The sequence below is a fragment of the Salvia hispanica genome, chromosome 4 (assembly GCF_029641045.1).
Source record: "Salvia hispanica isolate PSC_SH4W2 chromosome 4, Shi_PSC_v1, whole genome shotgun sequence".
Taxonomy (NCBI): Eukaryota; Viridiplantae; Streptophyta; class Magnoliopsida; order Lamiales; family Lamiaceae; genus Salvia; species Salvia hispanica.
This window is the reverse complement of record NC_142695.1, coordinates 59,081,814-59,104,519: the sequence shown is the minus strand read 5'-3', so window position 1 is coordinate 59,104,519 and position 22,706 is coordinate 59,081,814. Positions and strand designations below refer to the sequence as shown.

At 36.8% G+C, this 22,706-nt stretch overlaps 1 protein-coding gene across 1 annotated transcript; it reads right to left on the bottom strand.

Moving 5' to 3' along the window:
- Nucleotides 1-399: 399 nt before the first annotated feature.
- Nucleotides 400-4,676, bottom strand: LOC125193515 (disease resistance protein RPP8-like). The gene is made up of 4 exons (XM_089056239.1): nt 4,549-4,676; nt 2,546-3,340; nt 696-2,465; nt 400-613 (listed from the first exon to the last, which is right to left on the bottom strand). The coding sequence occupies exons 2-3, from the start codon at nt 3,330-3,332 to the stop codon at nt 700-702; spliced, it is 2,553 nt and encodes an 850-aa protein (XP_088912365.1). The 5' UTR covers nt 3,333-3,340; nt 4,549-4,676; the 3' UTR covers nt 400-613; nt 696-699.
- Between the last annotated feature and the right edge of the window lie 18,030 nt (nt 4,677-22,706).

Below are 22,706 nucleotides of genomic sequence, written 5' to 3'. Positions count from 1 at the left end.
CAAAAGCTCTGAGTATATTCTATGGACCATTTCGTCGAACAGTTGAGCACCTCTAAGCATACTAGATTGCTAGGCTGAGATTAGCTAGTTTCTCGTATCATCCACATGTTGTGATGAGATGTGGAATATGATCAACAAAATTAATAATGACATATCGTTTTTTATAGTGGAATTAATAAGGGTCAGATATAAGCCAATGAACTTTTTTTTTTTTTGTTTCAGAATACACAGAACCAACTTATTAAGTAATTTGTTACAATAAATCGGATTGGATTTTGCTGCAGTACCTCGCCGTGACATGAACGTGAAAGACGTTTAAGAATCAGTTTGGCTTTTTTACCCCATATTGTAGAACTTTAAGCATATAGTTAGTTGGAAGAGACCAAAAAGAAAGTAAATTGCTTATAGTTTGATAATGGAATACAATAGCCCTATCATAAATATGTACACCTATGCGGTTCGACTCTTTTTTACATTCCAGGAAAGAACCGTAAAGAAAACCTGGAATTGAGCTTATACTTCATGCTCGACTCGATTACGTTAATTTAATAAAATTGAGAAAAAATAATTCAGATAAAACCTGCAGTAGGTGATGCTTGCCTCGTCTTTGATGCTGCGAAGAATGTAAAGAAAGTTAATTACAAACGCATAATAACAAAGGCGATAAAGGGAAAAATAAAAGTATATCAACTTACAGAATTATGGACTAATTTCCACTTTTACTATTTTGGAGATGAAGTCCAACTTTCTGATCTTTGCTGCAATGTCTTTGGTTGTTACCATCTTAAACTTCTTTAAACCCGATAACGACTTATTATTATCCGGAAGGGTCTCCAAGAGTGGACAATTCTTAATTTCTAGTGCTTCCAGATACAACAAGCAAGATTTTCCAACCTGAATATCTCTCAAATTCCACAACTCATTGATGCGCAGGACTTGGAGACGGCTTACAAAGTGCGTCCCAATCTTCATTTTTCGACCGGTGTATGCATTACGTAGTTTGATAACTCGTATATGCCATATATACTCTAATACGGGCATCGGGTCTTCCTCAAGACAAGTATTTACTAAGACCACGTAAGTAAGACCTTTAAGACGTCTCATGGCACTCGGTAGCCTAGTTAGGCGTCCATCGAGTCTCAGTTTTTTGAGTTTATCCAGAACACCGATCTTGTCCAAACATGACATACTTTTGAAACGAAACCCTCTCAAGGTAAGCAACCGAAAGTTCTTCAACATTGCCAGTGACTGAAATAGCTTGCCTACGTCCGAGTTTTCATCAACTTCTTCAATGCCCAATTTACAGAGACTTGCCATCTTCTCCAACCTCGAGACCTCATACATCAAATCATAAATCGAAATGTAGGTTAGGGTCTCGAGATTATGTAGCGCATCTACATTCAAAGGCTCACAGCAAATCGCATCTGACATGTAGAGATGACGAAGGCTGCCCATTTCGTTGATAATATCCGGCACCTCCACCATAAAGTTTAGCGCTATATCAAAAACCTCAAGATTTTTCAAGCCCCCAAACGAGTGTGGGATCTTTTGTATGTAGTTGTTTCTCAATCCCAAATACCTTAACCCAATCAATGTGCCGATAGTTTCTGATAAAGACTTCACCCCAAAATCTTCCATGTCGAGTATACTAAGGAGTTCAAAACTCCTCCAATAAGACATGCTAGCATCGTCCAAGTACCTCCCACCTCCATGAAAGATGAGAGAAACAAGATTTTTGTCTTGATTCCGGAAGTGATTAAACTTTTCTCTACCACAATGGATAACACGATGACGAGGATTCTGAGAGAATCGACCATTTGCATTATTACTCAATATCTCCAACCCCATTTCCTCCTCTGCTATTTTGATGGATAACATGTGTAGTAAAGGATTCATGCGACACCTTTTTACTTCAAAGCCGCATCGGAAATCATGCACAACTTCAATAATGGATTCGCTGAATAAATTGTATATACATGGTAGTGAGTAGTCTCTTACATGTACAGTGAGAGGAACTGATACAGATCTTTCTATGCTTACTCCTTTTATAGCCCAAATGTGTTCCAACTTTTCTTGTCTCATGATTGCATTTTCCTTAAAAAAGAACATATGCAAGAAACATGGCTTGAGTTCTTCATCCAAACCACGATACATGGGTTCCAATAACTTCAATGTTTCACTCAAATCAATTGAATCAAAAAGCTCTTTCCATTCAATCCCTGAAAGTCTTTGCTTTGCTTTCTGCCTTGCAACATTTATTATAGATGGCGGAAAACCCCAACATTTTTCCAACATCTCTTTCCCTTTCCTCTTCATGTCATTTGAGAATTGGTTTTCAACACCTGTAAATTTATCAAATGTTTTTGAAAACAATCGCCAGCTCTTTTCAGAATCCAAAGATTTCATCTCGTGAGTGTCTTCTCCAAGAAGCTGATGCCTACTGGTGATCAAGAATCTGGATCTACCTGATTATATGCCATATAATAATATTAGAATTAAATTTAAAATTGAAATTGCTGCCCCAGTACGAAAGAATACAATATACCTGTTAGCTGCTCATCCATAAAGATACAGAAATAATATAGTTCTTTTGGCAAGTTGTCGAGGACTATAAAACATGGCTTTCCTTCTATGTTTTGGCAAAGCATTCGTCGAAGACTCGGATTGTCCATTTCCTTGGGCGCATCAAGTTCCACCAACTGGTGTATGAGTTCCACAAGCACCTCATTCACACTTGTATCACAAGACATGTTTACCCAAGCACGGTGCTTGAATTTCTCAATGATGGCCGGATGGTTGTATACTTGTTTGGCGAGAGTCGTCTTTCCCGCACCAAGCATGCCTTTGATACATAAAATCAAGAGTTTTGGGTTCTCGTCAAGAATTGCTTTATCAACGAGCTGCTGCACGTCTTTCTCCAAGCCCACCACCACGCCTAATTCTTCTCCAACACTTTGCGGCTCACCATTTCCAAACTCCATCACGCGCTTTCTTGTCTTCATCAGAAAGTGTAGCTTAACAGACAGGTCACGGACGATAATTTTTTTACCAATATCAACTGTCCGGAGTATTATATGTTGAACAAAGTCGGCGTAGTCAGCTAGCAAATAATTTAGCCTGCTCCTCTCTCCCGATTCTTTCTCTCTCAACAAATCCAGCATCGTTCTCATCTCATTCAATATCTCTTCCAGGCCCCCCTTGTTAGTAGTAATAAAGGAGTACTCGTCAAAGTTCTCTAAGATGAAGTCCTCCAACTGAGTGCGGTCCAGAAAAAATTCTATTTTCTGTATGGCCTCTAAGATGATGTCCTCCAACATGTTGCTCTTTTGCATTTACCAAACTGCATTTATCAAAATTGTAAACAATTTTATTTCTCTTTTGCAAAATCCAAAACCAAATAAACTATGTAGTTGAACAATTATATTGCATCAAGTTTCGATTTTTAACTAACAGTAGTAGTTTTCCTATGATAACTATAGGTACTTATCTTTAAGACTATTTTTGTAAGAGTAAAAGTCAATCTTGGTTCTAAACATATGACCAAAATACAAATTTGATACAAAATATTCATATTTTGCAAAACGAGTCCATAATAAATGAAAATGTCGCCGAAGTAGTACTTTTTTGATAGTTCCGTAAAAAATCAACGGCCAACGCTAATTGCACTGTGGCATGACCGTTAGTTTTTGACGGAACCATAAAAAAGGACCACTTCGACAAAGATTTCATTTGTTTGTTATGGACCCATTTATCAAAAGGTGAATGTTTTGAACCAAATTCTTATTTTGGTCTTTCCTTGTTTTGTAAATATCATTATAACTCTAAAAATAAACAAAGAACTTTTCATAACAAAAATCAAAACTAGTACTTCCTTAGTCCGTCCTTATGCAGTAGAAGCATTTCTTTGGCATGAGATTTAAGAAAATTGTTGCTTAGTGGGTTAAGTAAATAGAAAATAATGTAGAAAATGATAAAAATAGAGAGTTAGAGAGATAATAAAGTAAGACTTTCAGCTTGTTTCCGCTTTTTACTACCAAAAAGAAGTCAGAAAAAGTAAAGTAAGAGATAATAAATGTATTAACTTTACCAAAAAAAGAAGTAACACATCTCCAGTGAGACAACTCAAAAATAACTATGACTCAGCTAACAAATGGATGGAAGGAGTATTGTAGAATCATTGTTTGCACTAGGGTCCATATTAAGTCTAGATTTGTCCAAAACTACTATGATTTAGATCCAGATTCATACTATTATTCTATTTCAGATATCCACATAACACCATAATAATCATTCAGATCAATATTGACAGTATATCCATATCAATTAAGATTTCTATGCTATTGAAGTTAGTAAATCTTCTTAATTCATTTCACCCAAGCTTTTTGTACAAGCTCTAACCTGACAACACACTATTTTCTTGCAGTTATATGAGGATTTAGATATACTGGAAACTATTGCATAAATTTTTAAAGCCAATGATTTCAAAAATCTATTCTAAACAACATAATCATGTTCATTATGAAACTATTCAAAGAAAAAAGTTGCTACCTTTTTTGTAGTTATATCTTCTTATCTTTGTCTGTGTGTGCATTCGACTTTCCGATCCAACTCTTTTCCTTATCTTCGCCGGCAAGTGTGATCGATATCAGCTTCAAGAGTTGGAAATGATTCTGAACAACAAATTCATAAACTTAATATGGTCAAATTGATTGGGAATCAAATGGTGAGGGTAAAAATAATACAACTAGTTTAGCTAGCAATTATAAATAATATAAGCCATGTGAAAGGAAACTAGTTGATGCAGCCACATGCTATTGCTATTCTTTATTGGGTGATTTTTATTAAAAAATTTAATCAATCTCAAGTAGAAATTAATTAGAATGAATTTACATTAAAAAATCATTATTTAGAATCATAGCCCTTTGCAAATTTATAAACCTGTTACACACTTTTAATTTAAAATTTAATAAACTTTAATTAGAGATTAATTAAAATGAATTTAGATTTAAAAATCATTATTTAGAATCATATGTTCCCCCTCAAACCTACCGTTACACTTTACGTCAACTCCAACAAGTTTATCATTAATTAGGATAGCCAGCTAATATCATCATCATCACCATCATCACCATCATCATCACCATCATCATCATCATCATCATCATCATATTATTATTATTATTATTATTATTATTATTATTATTATTATTATTATTACTACTACTACTACTACTACTACCACCACTACCACCACCACCACCACTACTACCACTACTACCACCACTACTACTACCACTACTACCACCACTACTACTACTACTACTACTACCACCACCACCACCACCACTACCACCACTACCACTACTACCACTATTACTACCACTACTACTACTACCACCACCACCACCACCACTACTACTACTACTACCACCACCACCACCACTACCACCACTACCACTACTACCACCACTACCACCACTACCACGACTACCACTACTACCACTACTACCACTACCACTACTACCACGACTACCACTACTACCACCACCACCACTACCACGACTACCACTACCACCACTACTACCACCACCACTACCACGACTACCACTACTACCACTACCACCACCACCACTACCACTACCACGACTACTAACTACTACTACTACTCCTACTACTACTCCTACTACTACTACTCCTACTACTACTACTACCACCACTACCACTACTGCTCCTACTACTGCTCCTACTACTACTACTGTACCTTTTTTTTGTTCTTATATCTTCTTATCTTTGCCGGCGTGGATTAAGAGTTGGAAGTAATTCTGAACAACAAATTCCTAGACTCAAATTGAATAGAAATTAATTAAATGGAAAAATAAAATATGATAAATAGTTTAGCTGGCTTATACACGTATAATAATATAAGCCATGTGAAAGTAAGCAAGTGGATGCAGTCACATAAATCAACAAGTTGCATAATTAATTACGATAAAATAGAATAAAATTAATTAGATGGTTTCTGACCAATGCAGGCAGCTGCTATTATTGTTGTAAATTAATCCATTGTACTTAATCATTTTACTAATTTCGATTGCACAATATGTAATCGGAAGTCAAATTGTCGGCCATATAAGATCTCTGTCAAACCTAGATCTGCCCACGGTTCATGAACCGGCAGTATATGATACATCTGTAGACTAATTTGTGACAAGTCGTATATTACAATTAAGTTTCAAATTAAAAATACTGAATTACTATATTGTGACAAGTCAGTAAGTTTTTATCCATAATAAGGTGAGAGTTGAGACTCATTTTCTACTTACAACTTATAAACCATATTTTCTCATAAATCATCTTTCTTTTTATATATCTCTCTTCGTATAACAAATTTGCAATAGAACCCGTTTCATTTAGTACCATAACTAATTTTCGTGGATGAAGGTGATATTATTTATTATGTTAATATATAACTAATTTTCCATTTCTTATTTACTACTAGTTCCTAGCTAGATCAAAGTCAATATATAATGATAGTAATTAATATGACAAGTAGTTACTTGTAAACTGGGAATATGAGAACAAATCCAACTGGGAATATGTAAATTAGGATCACAGCTCACAAATCATAAAAATGAGTAAAGAAAGACTACCCTTCTGAAGTCAAATTAATTTAAACTTATTTCGATGAAACGCACTTCAGTTTTTAACACATTTCCTCCTCAATAAGTGTGAATTATAATTCGATATATTAATATCTTATTGTAATCTTATACATGTTGGCGTTATATATATGAGTCATCTGACTTCACGCATTCATATTCATTAATACTAAGCTAACATTTAACCATTTGCAGTTGAATATGTTATATCTATAATTAATTTAATTAGTACCTACCACAATTAAATCCAATATAGCAAATTATATGCTCCACTATTTTATACAAAGCATCTTAATTAGCATCATAGCATGTGATACGATGCACATGGTCACCTATGGTTACATAATTGAATAAGTATATGCAAATAAAATTAAATAAATTGTGTGTATTAGTGGAGAAGGTAGTTAGATATGAAAGCGCAAATATGATCCTTATCCATATCACTCAAAGTTCTACTCCTACATAATTTGAATGAATATAATCCGTGAGCATCATTCTTACTTTGTCGATGTTATCATTATTTTATTTTTTCAATTTACTGAATATTTAATATGAGTTCAATCCTTTAACAACCTTTTTAGCTTCACCAATTTATAAGTTACTACATAAATAGGCAAAACTCGATTGATCAATTTTACATATACTCCCTCCGTCCCGCTTTAGCAATCCCATTAACTTTTCTGCCCTCTTTTTGTAAAAATAATAAAAAATAATTAAAATGGAGAAATGGTAAAGTAAGAGAGACAATAATATAGATACGACTCTTCTCTATATTATTTTCTCTCATTTCTCCTCTTTAACTATTTTTTATCATTTTTATAAAAAAAGGGCAGAAAAATCAATGAGACTACTAAATTGGAACGGAGGGAGTAACTTCCAAAATGGATACTAACAAATTCAGTTTTGATTTACTTTTATATTATTTGTGAAGTTAGTGATGTCAATAATAATTTTAAAATGTTAGAATTAAATCAAATTGATAATACAAAAACTTTAAATAAAATGTTGATTAAACAAGAACAGTGCTTAACGTAACGTTTTCCCATATTATATACTACCTCCATCCCCAAAAATTTGTCTCACTTTGATCCGGCACGAGTTTTAAAAAATGTATGAAAAGTGAGTTGAAAAAATTAGCGGATTGTGGGTCTTACTATTATATACTCCCTCCGTCCTAGCTAGGAGTGTCAATTAGTTATGGCACGAGTTTTTAGAAATTGGTGGAGTGTGTAATTAATGAAGTAAGATGGTGAAGTGTGTAATAAATAAAGTGCGTTGGTGGAGAGTGTAACAAATGAAGTGAGTTGGTGGAAAGTGATATGATTTGACTTTTTGGTTTATTTATTTATTTTTGTACGGACACATTTTGGTTTATTTATGGCACGTGATTTTTTTTTTTTTTGGTTTATTTTTATGTAGATAATGACATTTGGATGTAATTTTGATAAATAATGAGGTAAAATTTTATGTCCAAATATGGAAGATTATATATGTGACTACTAAACTGGGACAGACTTTTATGGCAAAATGTGACTTTTAAACTGAGACGGAGGGAGTATTAGTTTATAATAAAATGTGAGTAGGAATGAATTAGTGGAATATGGGGTACACTACCATAAATAGTAAAAAATAAAATGGGACTAATTTTGGGAGACGGACGGAAATGAAAAATTGGGATAAATTTTCAGGGAGCGGAGGTAGTAAGAAATTATATTTGAATTAGCCCGTAATTAAGCTTCAGTTGACTTGAATTAGCCTGTATAGTGAGAGGCCAGCTAATCCCATAAAATAGATCACTATCAATCTATAGATATGCCAAATTCGACTGCAAATGGTAAAATGTTAGCTTAATATTGAATATGAATGCGTGAAGTCAGATGATTTATATATATAACGCCTATACGATTACAATAAGATATTAATATATCAAATTATAATTCACACTTATTGAGGAGGAAATGTTATAAAAACTGAAGTGCGTTTCATCTAAATAAGTTTGAATTAATTTGACTTCAGAAAGGTATAGTCTTTCTTTACTCATTTTTATGATTTGTGAACCGTGGTCTTAATTTTAGGATCTATGCGATTTCTTTAATCGAAATTAGTTGGATTTGTTCTCATATTCCCAGTTTACAAGTTACAACTTGTCATATTAATTAATATCATTATATATTGACTTTGATCTAGCTAGGAACTAGTAGTGAATAAGAAATGGAAAATTAGTTATATATTAAAATAGTATATAATATCACCTTCATCCACGAAAATTAGTTATGGTACTAAATGAAATGGGTTCTAATGCAAATTTGTTATACTAAGAGGAAATATATAAAGAGAAAAGAAGGTTTAGGAGTTGTTAGTAGAAAATGAATCTCAACTCTCATCTTATTATGGATAGAAACTTACTGACTTGTCACAATAAATTAATTCAGTATTTTTCATTTGAAACTTACTGAATTATTGTGGTGTGATTGTTTGAAGGGAATGGGAAAATTCGGAAATCAACCCCAATTTTGAAGAGTTTTAGTAACCCATTGAGATATTAATCCACTGCTGTTTGAAAGCTTCAATTATAATTTTCTGATCATTATAATTATGGTTTTTTAAACAAAAATCATATTTTGACTATAGCTCTCTTGTGCAAGTTACAATAACGCAAGGATAATTATAATTATACTGGTTTAGGAGATAATTGCACTGAGCATTAGGTGTGAGTGACAATGATGTTAAATTATGGCCGACAATTTTGACATTCGATTATACTTATGTTATCAAAATTAGTGAAATGATTTAGTAATGTGGACGTTGATTAATTTATAACAATAATAGCAGCTGGCTGCATCGGTCAGAAACCCCTCCATCCCTGAAAGTTTTGTCCCATTTTTTCAATTTTCGTCTATCCCACAATTTATCTCATTTCACTTACCATTTTTGGAAGTGAACCTCATATTCCACTAACTCCTCATTCCTACTCACATTTAATTATAAAACTAATATATAAAAATAGGACCCACATTCCACTAACTTTTTCAACTCACTTTTCATTACAATTCTTAAAACCCGTGCCGGGTCAAAGTGAGACAATATTTGGAGAAGGAAGGAATATGATACACCTCAACATCAAGAGGCTACGGTCACACACCCAGATGACGCCCAAGGCGTGCCGCATATGGAACGGAGGAAGCTGAAGGGCAGGTCGTGACAGAGACAGATGAGGCAGAGCCGGAGCAGGCTGCTCAAGCAACCATGCAGACATCCATTGCGAAGTCGAAGCCGAAGAGAAACGCGCGCCAGCCAGATCGACTTGGCGACTACGTTCCGAAATAAGGAGAACGATATATTTTGTTTTTGTTCTTATTATTTTTTATATTTATTTTTGGAATATCAGTATTTAAGTATTTTCTTTTTAGTACGAGTCAAGCGTAATTATAAGCTCTATTTTAGGTTTTCTTAGTAATTCTTTTCCGAGGTGAATAAGATTAGATCGAATCAACCCTAGGGTCCTTAGATATATAAATAGGGCAATTGTCAAACATGAAAGCATTGAATAAGAATTATAATATTTTGCCCTAATCTTGCACGCCAAGAAATCACGAACTTAGACTAGCCGCTGCCCGACGGAGAAGCTCTCCGTGCACAACCGTTATCTACAAACCGCAGACCCTACGCAGGGCACCGTGAGTTACGTTTGGTCGTTGCGCTTCGCCGCCGACCGCAGTCAAGGAGAATATCCTTAACAACTGGTGCTTTCACCGGTTTACTCATGTCCCGCTTTCATAATAACCCAAAAGGAACTAGGGAGAACCACCGCCCGGACACCTTTTCGAATGGTTCCTCCTGCCGCATCGACGTCGGTGTTCGCCGTGATTACCTGAGTATTCAGCGACCACCGTTGGACGAGGGGCCATCTACTCGGCCTATGGATGATAACAACAATGACGACCCCATTAGCGGGAAATTTGATCAATTGTTGGATATACAGGATAAATTTGATAATCTTGAGCCAAACCACAACCGCAAGCTTGATCTGCGCACATGGTATGACGACGACGACGATTCTGATGGCGACGGGGCACGACGGAGACGTAATGGGGAAAAGGGGTCTTGCCGCAGAAACCCTAGCTATGGGCCGGCGTGATCATCGCGGTGACGATCGAGATCGCATGGAGAACAGAAAGGCTGACGTCGTGCTGGGCCCAACCGGACACGCAGTATTCACGCCCTCAATTTGGCGATTATTATCAACAGATGGGCCGCCATACTTCTTGTTGGAACCCGCCGCAGCGGTTCAATATGCAGGCAACAGGGTATGATAAACCGCATAAGGTAAAGATGGACCCACCGAGATTCGATGGCTCCGATGCAACAAACTGTATTTCCTGGGTGAAATACTACCACAACAAAAAAATCACTGATTAGTGACGGAAATTTCCGTCACTAATAGTAAAATTTCTTCACATAATCAGATTTGTGACGGAAACATGTCTGTCACTAATTAGTAACAGAGTAATCCGTCACTAAAGTGAAACAGTCGTTTATAGAATCTGTCACAATAAAATTAGTGACGGAAATTCCATCATTAAAACTTTTTACTGACAAGTTCAATATTGACGGACAGGCCAAAACTTGATCCGGTAGTTCCGTCAATAATAAACTTGTTAGTAAAAGTGTTAGTGACGGAATTTCCGTCACTAAATCTATTGTGACAGATTCTATAAACGACTGTTTCGCATTAGTGACAGATTACTCTGTCATTAATTAGTACAGACAGATTTCCGTCACAAATCTAATTATGTGAAAAAATTATTTCCGTCACTAATCAGCGATTTTTTTGTAGTGTACTTCAATCACCTCATGATGCCCCACGCCCAACGGTTACATTACGCGGTAATGTTATTCGACCCACCGACTTCCGAATGGGTGTTCAATTATTGAGCGAACAATGAGTTCGTCACATGGCAGGAGTTTTTGGAGGATGTACGTCATCGCTTTGACCCCACGAGGTTTCAGAATTATTTTGGCCTGAGACACAAACAGGATCAGTGGTGGAGCAGGGGATTCCAAAATCGGAGTTGTTTACATTATTTGTCGTGGGTCTCAAACCGGATATGCATGAGCGTTTGAGATTACATCGACCACCCTCCTTGGCCGCGGCGATGGCCCTTTGTTTAGAGCTAGCAGCCACACAATCCGAGCGATCACAGCCCCAACCTCAATCCAATAATCGGCGATCATGGCAGCAACGTGATACCCGAGGCCAATCGGGCTTCTCCACCACCCAGCCATCGGCTCAATCTGTCGCTCCGACGACTGGTGTGAACCCGGGCTCCGCAGCCCGCACCAATGACCAGCCGAAATTTTCACGAATCCGAGTTTCATCGGCTGAGAAGGCGAAACGTTCCCGCCTGGGACTCTGTTGGCACTACCCCGAGAAATGGGCCTTGTGCCATGAGTGCAAGCTACGCCTACTATGTTACGCTGACGAAGAAGATGAGTCGGTTCTGGAGGGAGGACTCATAAGCGATCAGGGTCTAAAGGAACCGGTGCTGGCAGACGTTTCTCATATCCACACCATGGATGGGGGCCATCGCTCGAGACCTTTACGAGTTGTCGGTCTTATTCAGAATCTTCATCAGGTGGGCATCTTAATTGATACTGGCAACGATAGGGACTTCATGCATCCAGCAATCGCAAACCGATTACACCTTCCACTTCTCCCAATCAGTCCTTTTAGGGTGTATGTCGGGAACGGTGAGGCACTATTGTGCACACATATTTCGAGACAAACCAACTTGGAAATACAAGGCACGATGTTCAAGATAGACCTTCATATCTTGTCGGTCCATGGGCATGACATAATTCTGGGAATAGACTGCCTTGAATCATTGGGGAAAGTCACGATAGATTTTGCAGGAAAAACGTTGGAGTTCACCAAGGAGGATGATAAACACGGGATTTGCATGTTTTTAAGGCTTAGATTTGGCTCGTTTTAAACGTCAATCTTGCAAATTATATTCTTAAATTGCATATATTATATATTTTGGTATTTTGACGTGTTTGTTGATAAGTGATATAAAAAGATAGAAAAAATGTGCAAAAGTGTCAAGGTTCAGCAGCCTCTGTTCGAGCCCATGTTCCAACGAGTTTGAAGTACAATCAGTTCTTAATACATACCATTATCTTCGTCTTTGAAAGAGCTTTGTGTGGGTACCTTGAACATCTAAATCAACGTTCTGTGGAGAAAGTTATGGCCATTTTACGAACGTTGCGCAGTGCAATCAAAATTAGGCAAAAATTAGGCGGAAATCAAGGAAGGAAAGAAATTGTTGCCAAATCTCTCCTATTAATTGAGGATTTCAAATTTACCATTTTATCCATAACTTGGACGGTACTTTTTACCAATTATAAATCCTTTTCTAGACTATATATACCCCGTAACCTAATTCATAATATTCATTCATAGCCTCCAATCCTTCTCCATCTCTACACCATCTTCCATCCCATATTCCACATATTATTCCTTCATCTTCCATTGGAGTGAAGCTCTGCAGATCCAGGCGAGAGAAGACTGAAGACTACATCATTCAACCTTGGGTTTGTTTTGTTTTTCTTCATGTCTAGTACTTTTTGTTGTTTTACTTGTCGATGAGTATTACACATCTTTTGTAGAATTTTTGGTAATATGCCATGATTATAAGTTATTTATTCAATTGTTTTTCATTGTTAGCTCTTGTAGTTATTTCGATTTCTCTTGTGCTTATACATTTATTTGATTGGCCATCTTATAAATGCATGTGGATTTTACTACAATACTCGGGAGATGAGTAGTTTAATTTGAAAGAGGAGAAATTGACGTCTTTGCCAATATAATCGGGAGATTTGATCCTTTGAATGAAGAAAATTTATCTTAGGAGCTTTTAGGAGTTGTTGCCTTAGTTTTAGGAAGGATACTTCAGTTCTAGGTAGCAATCTACAAATTTTATGCTTCAAGAGAAGATATAGTTTTACATATGTGATAGCTTAGTAACTCTAGAGACCGTAATACAAGGAAGTCTTTTGGATTTTAGCTTTTGATTGTGGTTCCCAAAACTCTACATTCCTTAACCTGTTTTGTATATTATTTATTTTTATATTTTCTGTTATTTTTTTTTTTGTTTCTTTATGTCTAGTTATAAAATCAAACCAAAAATCCAATGTCTTTAGATAGTATACGAGGCTTAATATATGATAGACAGTTGCAATCTTATTTCCTGAGTTCAATATCCTGGTACTGACCATTAGCTATACTAGATCTACCATGTATGCTTGAGAGTATTTTTAGTGCTAATAAATAGTGCATCAAGTTTTTGGTGCCATTGCCGGGAAATATTATTGCTTTAAGCTGATATTGTAGAAAGGTTGATACTACTAATTTAGAGTGTAATTTTATTGTTTTTTTATTTATTTTATTTTATTTTTATTTTTCGAGGTACTTGAGGAGAGCAAGGAGCACAACAATGCCTTATTCTCTATATAGTAGGCTTCTGATTTGGACATGGGATTGTGAGAGCTTTGAAGATGTGATGAGTGGATTCTTAGAAAGAAGTAAAAGACATGCAGATGATGTATCTAAAATCAAGGATTGGTGGGACACTTATATGAAAGCTTTGACAAGTTTTATGGAAAATAAAGAGAAGAGATACGACAATATGATCAAAGTGATGAGTGAACATATTCATACGTTCGACAAATGGGTGAAATCTTTCAAGCCCCCTCTCTCTATCTTTAATTCCTTTTATTGCTGACAAAGCTAATTTTGTTGAAGATTCACAATTAAGTCATGCATGGAGGGAAGATAGAAGCTGAAAAACCCAAGGTCAAACTGAAATATCATCTGAGGTACAATTTGTATGAGTTTAATTTTATGTGTCCATGGTCAAATTTTGTGTTTGCACAATCTTCCGCTGCATCACTGGATAAGCTCCGTAGAGCGTGGGTAAGATATAAAATTCCTTGTTAACCGCTCTCTTCTTTTTGTTAATTTATTTTTCCTCCATAGAGCTGGGGTTTCTCTCCGTAGAGCTGAAGCTAGTACTAGTTTAAATTATATTTTCTTTAGCTTAAAAAACCTCCTGTTTCATGTTTAGCAAGATTTTTTTTTTAAAAAAACTTTATGTTCTTTTAAATTCGTTTATATTTTTTTAAAAAAAAGAAGTTTGATTTTCTATTTTCTTATTTTTTCCGTCAACAAAATTTTCGTCTAAATTATAAAAAAAAATCTTCTGTCTCTTTTAAAAAACCTTCTCCACAGAACTAAAAGGTATCCACCCCCCTCCGCGAAGGGTCTCGCTGCAGTCTCTGGCATCGTTGATTCCTTCGTCGTCTACTCTGAAGTGTTATGAAATTTTATTACTGGACCCGGAGATGGCACCCACCGTGCCGGGAGGTCTTGAGGATTTTCCGGCCAACCTACCCGGCAATTTGAGTACAATTTTGGAGGGTTTTCGCGCGGTTTTCAGCATGCCCGAAGGGATGCCCCCTCGCCGCCCATTCGATCACCGGGTGCATCTATTACCCGGCTCACGCCCTGTTAATGTTTGGCCGTATCATTACCCGTACTTCCAAAAGAACGAGATAGAGCGGTAGGTTCGCGAAATGTTGGACCAGTGCATCATTCAACGGAGCTGTTCTCATCGCCGGTCTAATTATTTCACAAAAAGGATGGCACTTTCAGGTTTTGCATCGATTACATAGCGCTGAATAATGCAACCGTAGCAGACCATTTTCCTATTCCCACAACGGATGAACTTTTTGATGAGTTGGGAAAGGCGCGAGTTTTCACGAAGTTAGACCTCCGTTCGGGCTACCACCAAATCCGAATGCACGACGGAGATATTTTCAAAATGGCGTTTCGTACTCACGCACTTCGTGTTTTTGGTAATGCCATTTGGGTTGACGAATGCGCCATCAATTTTTCAAGCCGCCAAGAATGCCATCTTTCAACCATTATTGCGGAAATGTGTAATCTTGTTTTTCGATGACATCCTTGTCTACAGTCAAAACGAAGACCTTCACAGTCAGCACTTGGCGGCAGTATTAACAACTCTACATATCAAAAGTTTTTTGTGAAGTTGTCCAAATGTTCATTCTATAGTTCGACGGTCGAATACGTGGGACACTTGATTGGGGACGGGTTACTCAAGGCCGATCCGGCCAAATTAACCGTCATGACCGACTGGCCGACACCAAGAAATGTGAAACAACTGCGTGGGTTATTGGGGTTGACATGCATTGATAGCTGCCCCTTTGACGGATCTCCTCAAGAATGACGCGTTCGTATGGTCATCATGTAGGAACTGGCAGCGGAAGCGCTGGTGGGCGCTAATTAATTTGCATGAATTAACATAATTTAGCAATCATTAATCACACCAATAAATCACATAATAATCAGATCTATTTAGAAGATTATTTAGACAAAACCTATTCGCGTAATTCTTACATGTATCATGCACATAACTTGAATTAATCATGCTTTAGAATATTGAAACCTAAAACATGCTTTTCTACGGAGCAGAAAAATACCTAATTAATTCTCCAAAGAATTGAAGATGGCTAGCAGCTTCTCCACGTGACGCTTTGAATACTAGACCACAAATCTTCTCTCTGGTTTCCGAACTGTACTTCGATATCAGTGTGGGCTGATCTCACCAGAATACTAGGAATTAAATAAAGAAGACAGAGGAAATCCTTTTGTGAATAGGAGTGGAAATCGAAAATCTCCTCAGCTGGAGGGGGGGGGCAAAATTTTTGAAAATTTCAGTGCTGAAATTGTGATTATTCTGTCTCCTTTATTCTCCTATTTATATTAAGTTCCTTTTGAGCCCAGACAAGGATCTATGGAAGGTTTTGGATATGGGCTCATCCAATTTACTTTTTACTAGTTAAATTGAACCTACAATTTAATATAAGTTATAATTGGAATATTACGAGCATCCACTACAGAAGTAATATTGAACTCTCCCCTCGCGCACGATTCAATATAATAGCAATCCTAGCACCGCTAGATATTGATCACCACTACCCAATATATCAGGATCATTGGGTTACGAAAAACCCGCACCATTTGATAAGTCAAAGTAATGCATAATCAATACCGTATGCTCAATACTAACCTACATTGATTAAGAAACAAATATTACGGACAAGTCTTGCTGTTAGATCCGTTCAGTACTATACCACACCAATGTCATCTTATTTCTGTAAGGCTTAGAAATATGCGGACTGACATTGCAACCTTTCTCGATGGATAGTAAAATTCCACCTAGGTTGTGAAATTCATCTTTTTCTTTGTTTAGAACTGACCGTGTTACCTTAAAGTGGACGACGCCCACAACCAGTCTACTAAAACAAATACTTAGACTTTGTTAAGTTAACTTATACATTTAAACATGTATTAACATCCATTAAATGTAAAACATAACAACATTATGACAAAAATAATCTGTTTTATTCATTGGAAAATAAAATAAGAGTTTTACAGTATTCAATCACTCGAAATGTGATTTCTAGTACACAAACTCTAACACAGCAGTGGCGGGGGACGCCTTCGAAATTCTGAAGACTGCCATGTCGACAGCACCAGTGCTTCGGCTACCCGATTTCGAGAAGACTTTTTGCGTGTAAACAGATGCATTTGATGTGGGGATCAAAGCGGTTCTTCTGCAGGACACCCACCCGATTGCGTATTTTAGCAAGAAGCTTGGGCCTCGCCACAGAGTGGAGTCCACATACCACAAGGAGTTGTACGCCATTGTGGAGGCGGTGCAAAAGTGGCGCCAGTATTTATTGGGCCGGGAGTTTATTATTCGTAGCGATCAAAAGAGTTTAAAAGAGTTGCTCCTACAAATAGTGCAGACTCCGGACCTACGGCTGTATGAGTTCACGGGTAGCACTAATCGGACAGCAGATGCGTTATTGAGTCGTGAGGAGGGTCAGCTGGGTACCAGATTCGGGGAGGACGAGTTTGTCACGCCCGTATTTTTAAAGGATAGAAAACACGGTTGAATCGCGATGAGGGGAGGGTTAAAGAAGCGGGAAAGAAAGGGGAAAACAACAAAACTCGACAATTGCTCAAAATAAATGGGAATAGCTCGAATAAAATCAGATTATCTCAAAAACAACAACTCGAAAAAAATATTATCTCAGCAATACAAAAACTCAAAAAGAAAAGCAATTGCTTAGCGGAAGCATTCGAGAGAAGGAATATGCCACGTGTGAAGACATGACACATTCTGAACACTTAAAATTTCTTCAACGGTCTTGCTCAACACCCACCGCGCTCATCACAGCTCAATCTACACATTTTTAAAACATATGCGGGCTGAGTACGTAGTGTACCTAGTGAACACGTGCCTAAATTGTAACATCCCACTTTTTCGAACCCTAATTTTGAGGCGTGAAATTTTTTGCATTAAATGCTTTTAATGCTATGAAATATGTGGATGAAATTGTGAGTAATTTATCGCATGACTCTTGTGACCTAATTGCGAATTGGAGTTGAATAGTCAAACCTGTTGAATATATGACTGAATAGTCAATATTGTGGAAAATATGACGTGGCTGTGGAATGGTCAAAGTCGTTGGAAAATGTGAAGTGGAGGTGAAATTTGAATGGTGGATATGTGAATATTTTCATACGGGGCAAAATAATATTGTGGTGAATTATTTTCCTAAGGGATGAGTTAGAATTAAATAAGAGCATTATTTATTCACATGGAATTTTTGACCCTCCTATTTATTGGAAAGAAATCCTATTTTTCTTGGATTTAATTATTGTTTGGGATAATTATTTAAATTAAATCCAACGTCTGATTATTCCTTATTTATTGAAATTTTCGGCCCTTATGATTATTTCAAGGAGATTTTCAAATATCTCCTATTCATGGGAGAAGGGATTATTTTATTATATTATTTGATCCCTTGTTTATTCTCTTCCATAAATAAATTCAAATATCCTAGCATATCTTACCTTATCTTATTTTAAATAATATTTGAAATTGATTCCTTGTATAGAATCAATAAATCACGCCTATTCCCTATTCTTAGTGGGAGATTATTATTTTTATTCTGCTCCGTGATATACTATTCTACTTCGTGAAAAATGTAAATTAAATCATAGGCTAATTAAACAGCCTAAAATTCGAAATCCCCTTTTTCCTCACCAGATTTAACGTCATTCCTCTTCCAAATCTTTTATTTATTTAATTATGGGATTATATCTTGCACTCTATAAATAAGAGGCAAACCCTAAACCTAGAACACCAAAATCACGCCCCCACTCCCAAAATCACGTCTCTCCCCTCTCTCCCACTCTCTCTCAATTTTGTTCTACTATTCTCCAATATTTCTTCATCTTTGGAGAAGAATTGAAGTTGAAACTCAAGAATCTTTGAAGAATCAAGGCTATTACTTATTTCTACCGTTCGTTTTAGCAAGAGAAGGTACTTTTATGTTTTCTCTCTTAGTCTAACCGATCAATCGGTGTTCTTAAGTCCACATGCATTTAGATTGAGTGAAGGGGAAATTAATTGATGAATGGGATGCACATGTGTGTGTGTGGGTGTGAAACCGCGTGTGTGTGTGCATGCCTCGGTATGTGTGTTGTGTGCGTGCGTGTGTTGTGTGAAAAACACTCATGCGTGACACGATTTGATGATAAATCCGGAGTTGTTGTGTGAATAAAAGAGATATAAAAATCGTACTTTGATTTTGAATGGTGATATTAAAATTAATCAATGGGAAAAAGGGAAACGTGGGAACATGCATGATTTTGATCGATGATTGAGACTTACTTGTAATACATAAATTAAAGGTGATAACTCGCGCAGAAGAAGAATATACTTGTGATCTAGGAATCGAGGTGGGCTTTATTCTTAAACTCATTTATGTTGCAAATTTATGAAAGTGAAGGAATAAGGGTGGATTAAACTATTGTTCCATGCATGTGATTGTTTTGGATATTGTGTGTGTCTGATGCCTAGTTTGTGAGTGCGCTCCATTAGGCTATAGGGCTATATAAACGAATTCGGGTCTGAGTAGGGCCGCAAACCCTATCAGGCTAGTGTACACTGGAGATCGGGAGCCGTCCTTGCTAGTCGGCCGGTCTCGTGGGCGAAAGTGTGGTCACACTTCGTCGCACCATGAAATTGTTGATTAATGAGAAAATGAGAGGTATTGTTTGACTGGCCAGTCCATGAAATTATTTTGTGATACTCGATGATATTCTTTAAATAAATAAAACTCAAGTTCACTATGGTAAGGGTGGCATAACTATTTAAACGTTTTGGCACGAGTTCACTGAGTATGTTTAAAATTCTCAGCCCTGCATGTGTTTTTCCCTATGTGCAGGTTGAGCGATGATGAGTGGTTGGCGGTGTTGAGCTAATAAATTGAATAATGATATGATCGTCTGAAACATCGAGTGGAGTTGTGTCATCATACATGTCTTCACTTATTTCTTGGTTGCTTCCGCTGAATTATGACACTTATTATCTTTTGGTTGATTTGAACTTATTCCTTTTGAATTAGAGTATTGAGACATAATGCGTTTTGTTGGATTTATATTAAACCCTTGCCTTTTGAGCATATTCCATGATATCTATCCATTATTATTTTTCTTGATTAAGCCGTTGAACTATTGCTTTAATAGTGCATTAATTATTTTGGTCAAATCCCTTTAAGTGGAACCCTAGCCTATGTTGTGTTGCTTTTAAGTCTGCCTAGGTAGCAGTCGCTGCATTTATTATACCCTAGAATGGCGGGCTGTTACATTAATAATTTTCATAAAATATCGTGTCAGCATTTAAAAGTGAACTCGGGGTTTTATAAAAGATCCAGTCACCAAAACATTTTCTTGCTCAAAAGTATGGCTGCAGCCCATTTTTCTCTCTTCCTCATACCATATCTGAACCTCATATGTGAAACGAGAACGTGGCCACATTCTCGATCACTAGACCGGTCAACTTGAAAGCTAGCGCACGATCCTCTTTGTGTACACTAGCTTGAATAGGGACTCACTCCCTAGACAAAACCAAATTCGATTAAACTCATAACTTCTAGTAGGGTTCACTCCCCACTAGGGCGATCAGATAGTGGCACATCCTTAAAACAAAATACGGCATGACACAATATATTTGAATTTTAAGCACATAACTCATACTTGAAAGATATTGCATAAATTTAAAAGTTAGCCTACACAATAATGTAGGATAGAAAGCCCACCTCGTCTATTTAATTGTTCGCGGAAATTCCTTCTTTGAGTCCAAGCTTCTCTTATCTTTCATTTACTTTTGAGGCCGCCTGAACTCTAAGCATTCTTGTATTCAAATCAGCCCAACTAATATTATGCTCCTAACTGCATACCCAACAAATAGAATTAACATCCAGCTTGACCAAATACCAACTCATTTTGAAAAGTAAACAACATCCCCTTTTACTCTTCTCCTTCAAACTCACGTCACATATTTCACTATTCCATCTCTTAAACACAAAATCACTTCTCTTCTCATTCTCTAAGAATTGTACAACAACGTCTCCATCTCCTTCTCATTTCATCTCATGCTCATATCTCTCTGACTCGACTTATTTTAACACAAGTGATACTCGCAAGTGTACGGGGCTAGTGTAGCAAATAGCAAGCAAGAGTATCGTATCCCATAGAGACAAATTCGTATCAACTTAACTACCACAAACAAACATTGACTACTATCTAGAGAATCGGGAAATGTTTGGTTTTTTTTCTAACACTAATAAAAGCATATAATAAGCAAATGAACAAGTAAAAGCAAGTAAACACGGAGTGAAAAGATAATATAGAGAAAATTGTAGAACTCAAGGATCCGATGCACAATTCCAAGCTCTTATCCAATCAAATTGCCTAACCTTTTGGTGTGTCTATAATTACTAAGTCGACCACAATTATAGATTAAATCCCCTCCCAAGGTGAGAAACCTGCAGATTAGGTGCTAGGATTGAAGTCCCCTTCTAATCCTAAAACCCCTAACTCCCAAAAGCTCGATTAGATCAAAAGCCTCACTCAAAACCTCAACTCTCCCGAGTTTTATTGCATTAAGGTGTGAATTATTCCTATTTCCAGATTAATTATTTTATCTCCCGATTAATCTAATTAATCCTACACAATCAAGTGGTGATCAAGCAATTGAAAGGAATAAACCCAAGAATAATCAAATAACTACAAGAGCAAGGCAAGAACAAAATTAATTGGATAAAAACTATGAAATTAGTGCATCTTCACCAACAATTCTACAAAAAGGTGTTTAGCTACTCATGTTCTTAGAGAAAACTAAGTTTAACACATAGAATTCAATGAAACACATGGAGAAAAGATTAAGATACTCCTGGAATGGCAACTTCAATCTTCCGATTGGAAGTCATCAATCTTCAATTCTCTCTCTCAAAGTGTTCTTGGGGATGTGTGTGAGTGTTGGAGGCAGTAAGTGTAGAATGCTGATGAACCCTAGGCGTTTTTCCCTCTAATCCCCCATCAAAAATCGCGTTTTTGGCAAGAAAATACGCCAAAACAACGTACCCGGCCGGGTAGAATTATAAAGAGTAAAATTCACCCGGCCGGGTGATGATTTTTTACCATTTTCTGACCTTTTCAGTGCATAAACACAGTACCCGGCCGGGTGGTTAGTTCACCCGGCCGCGTGTAATTTTCTGGACAGCGCAATGTTCGTAAAATGGTCATAACTTCTTCTACGGGACTCCGATTGAGGCTGATTGGACTTCAAAATCTCCAGTAAAAATTGTCTCAAACCAAGGCTGCTGCACATCCACATAGTTTGTACCTTTTTCTACACATTCTTAACAAAATGGTCAACATACGAACATAATAGAGAAGCATATATAAATACGTCCAATAATAGACAAATATGATCAAATTCATACAAAACCACCCTCTAAAACCATGTAAAATCCAAGTATGTCACTCTCTCATCCCTCTTCTTCTTCTCCATGATGCAGCCCCAATTCCATCTCCCTCGATCT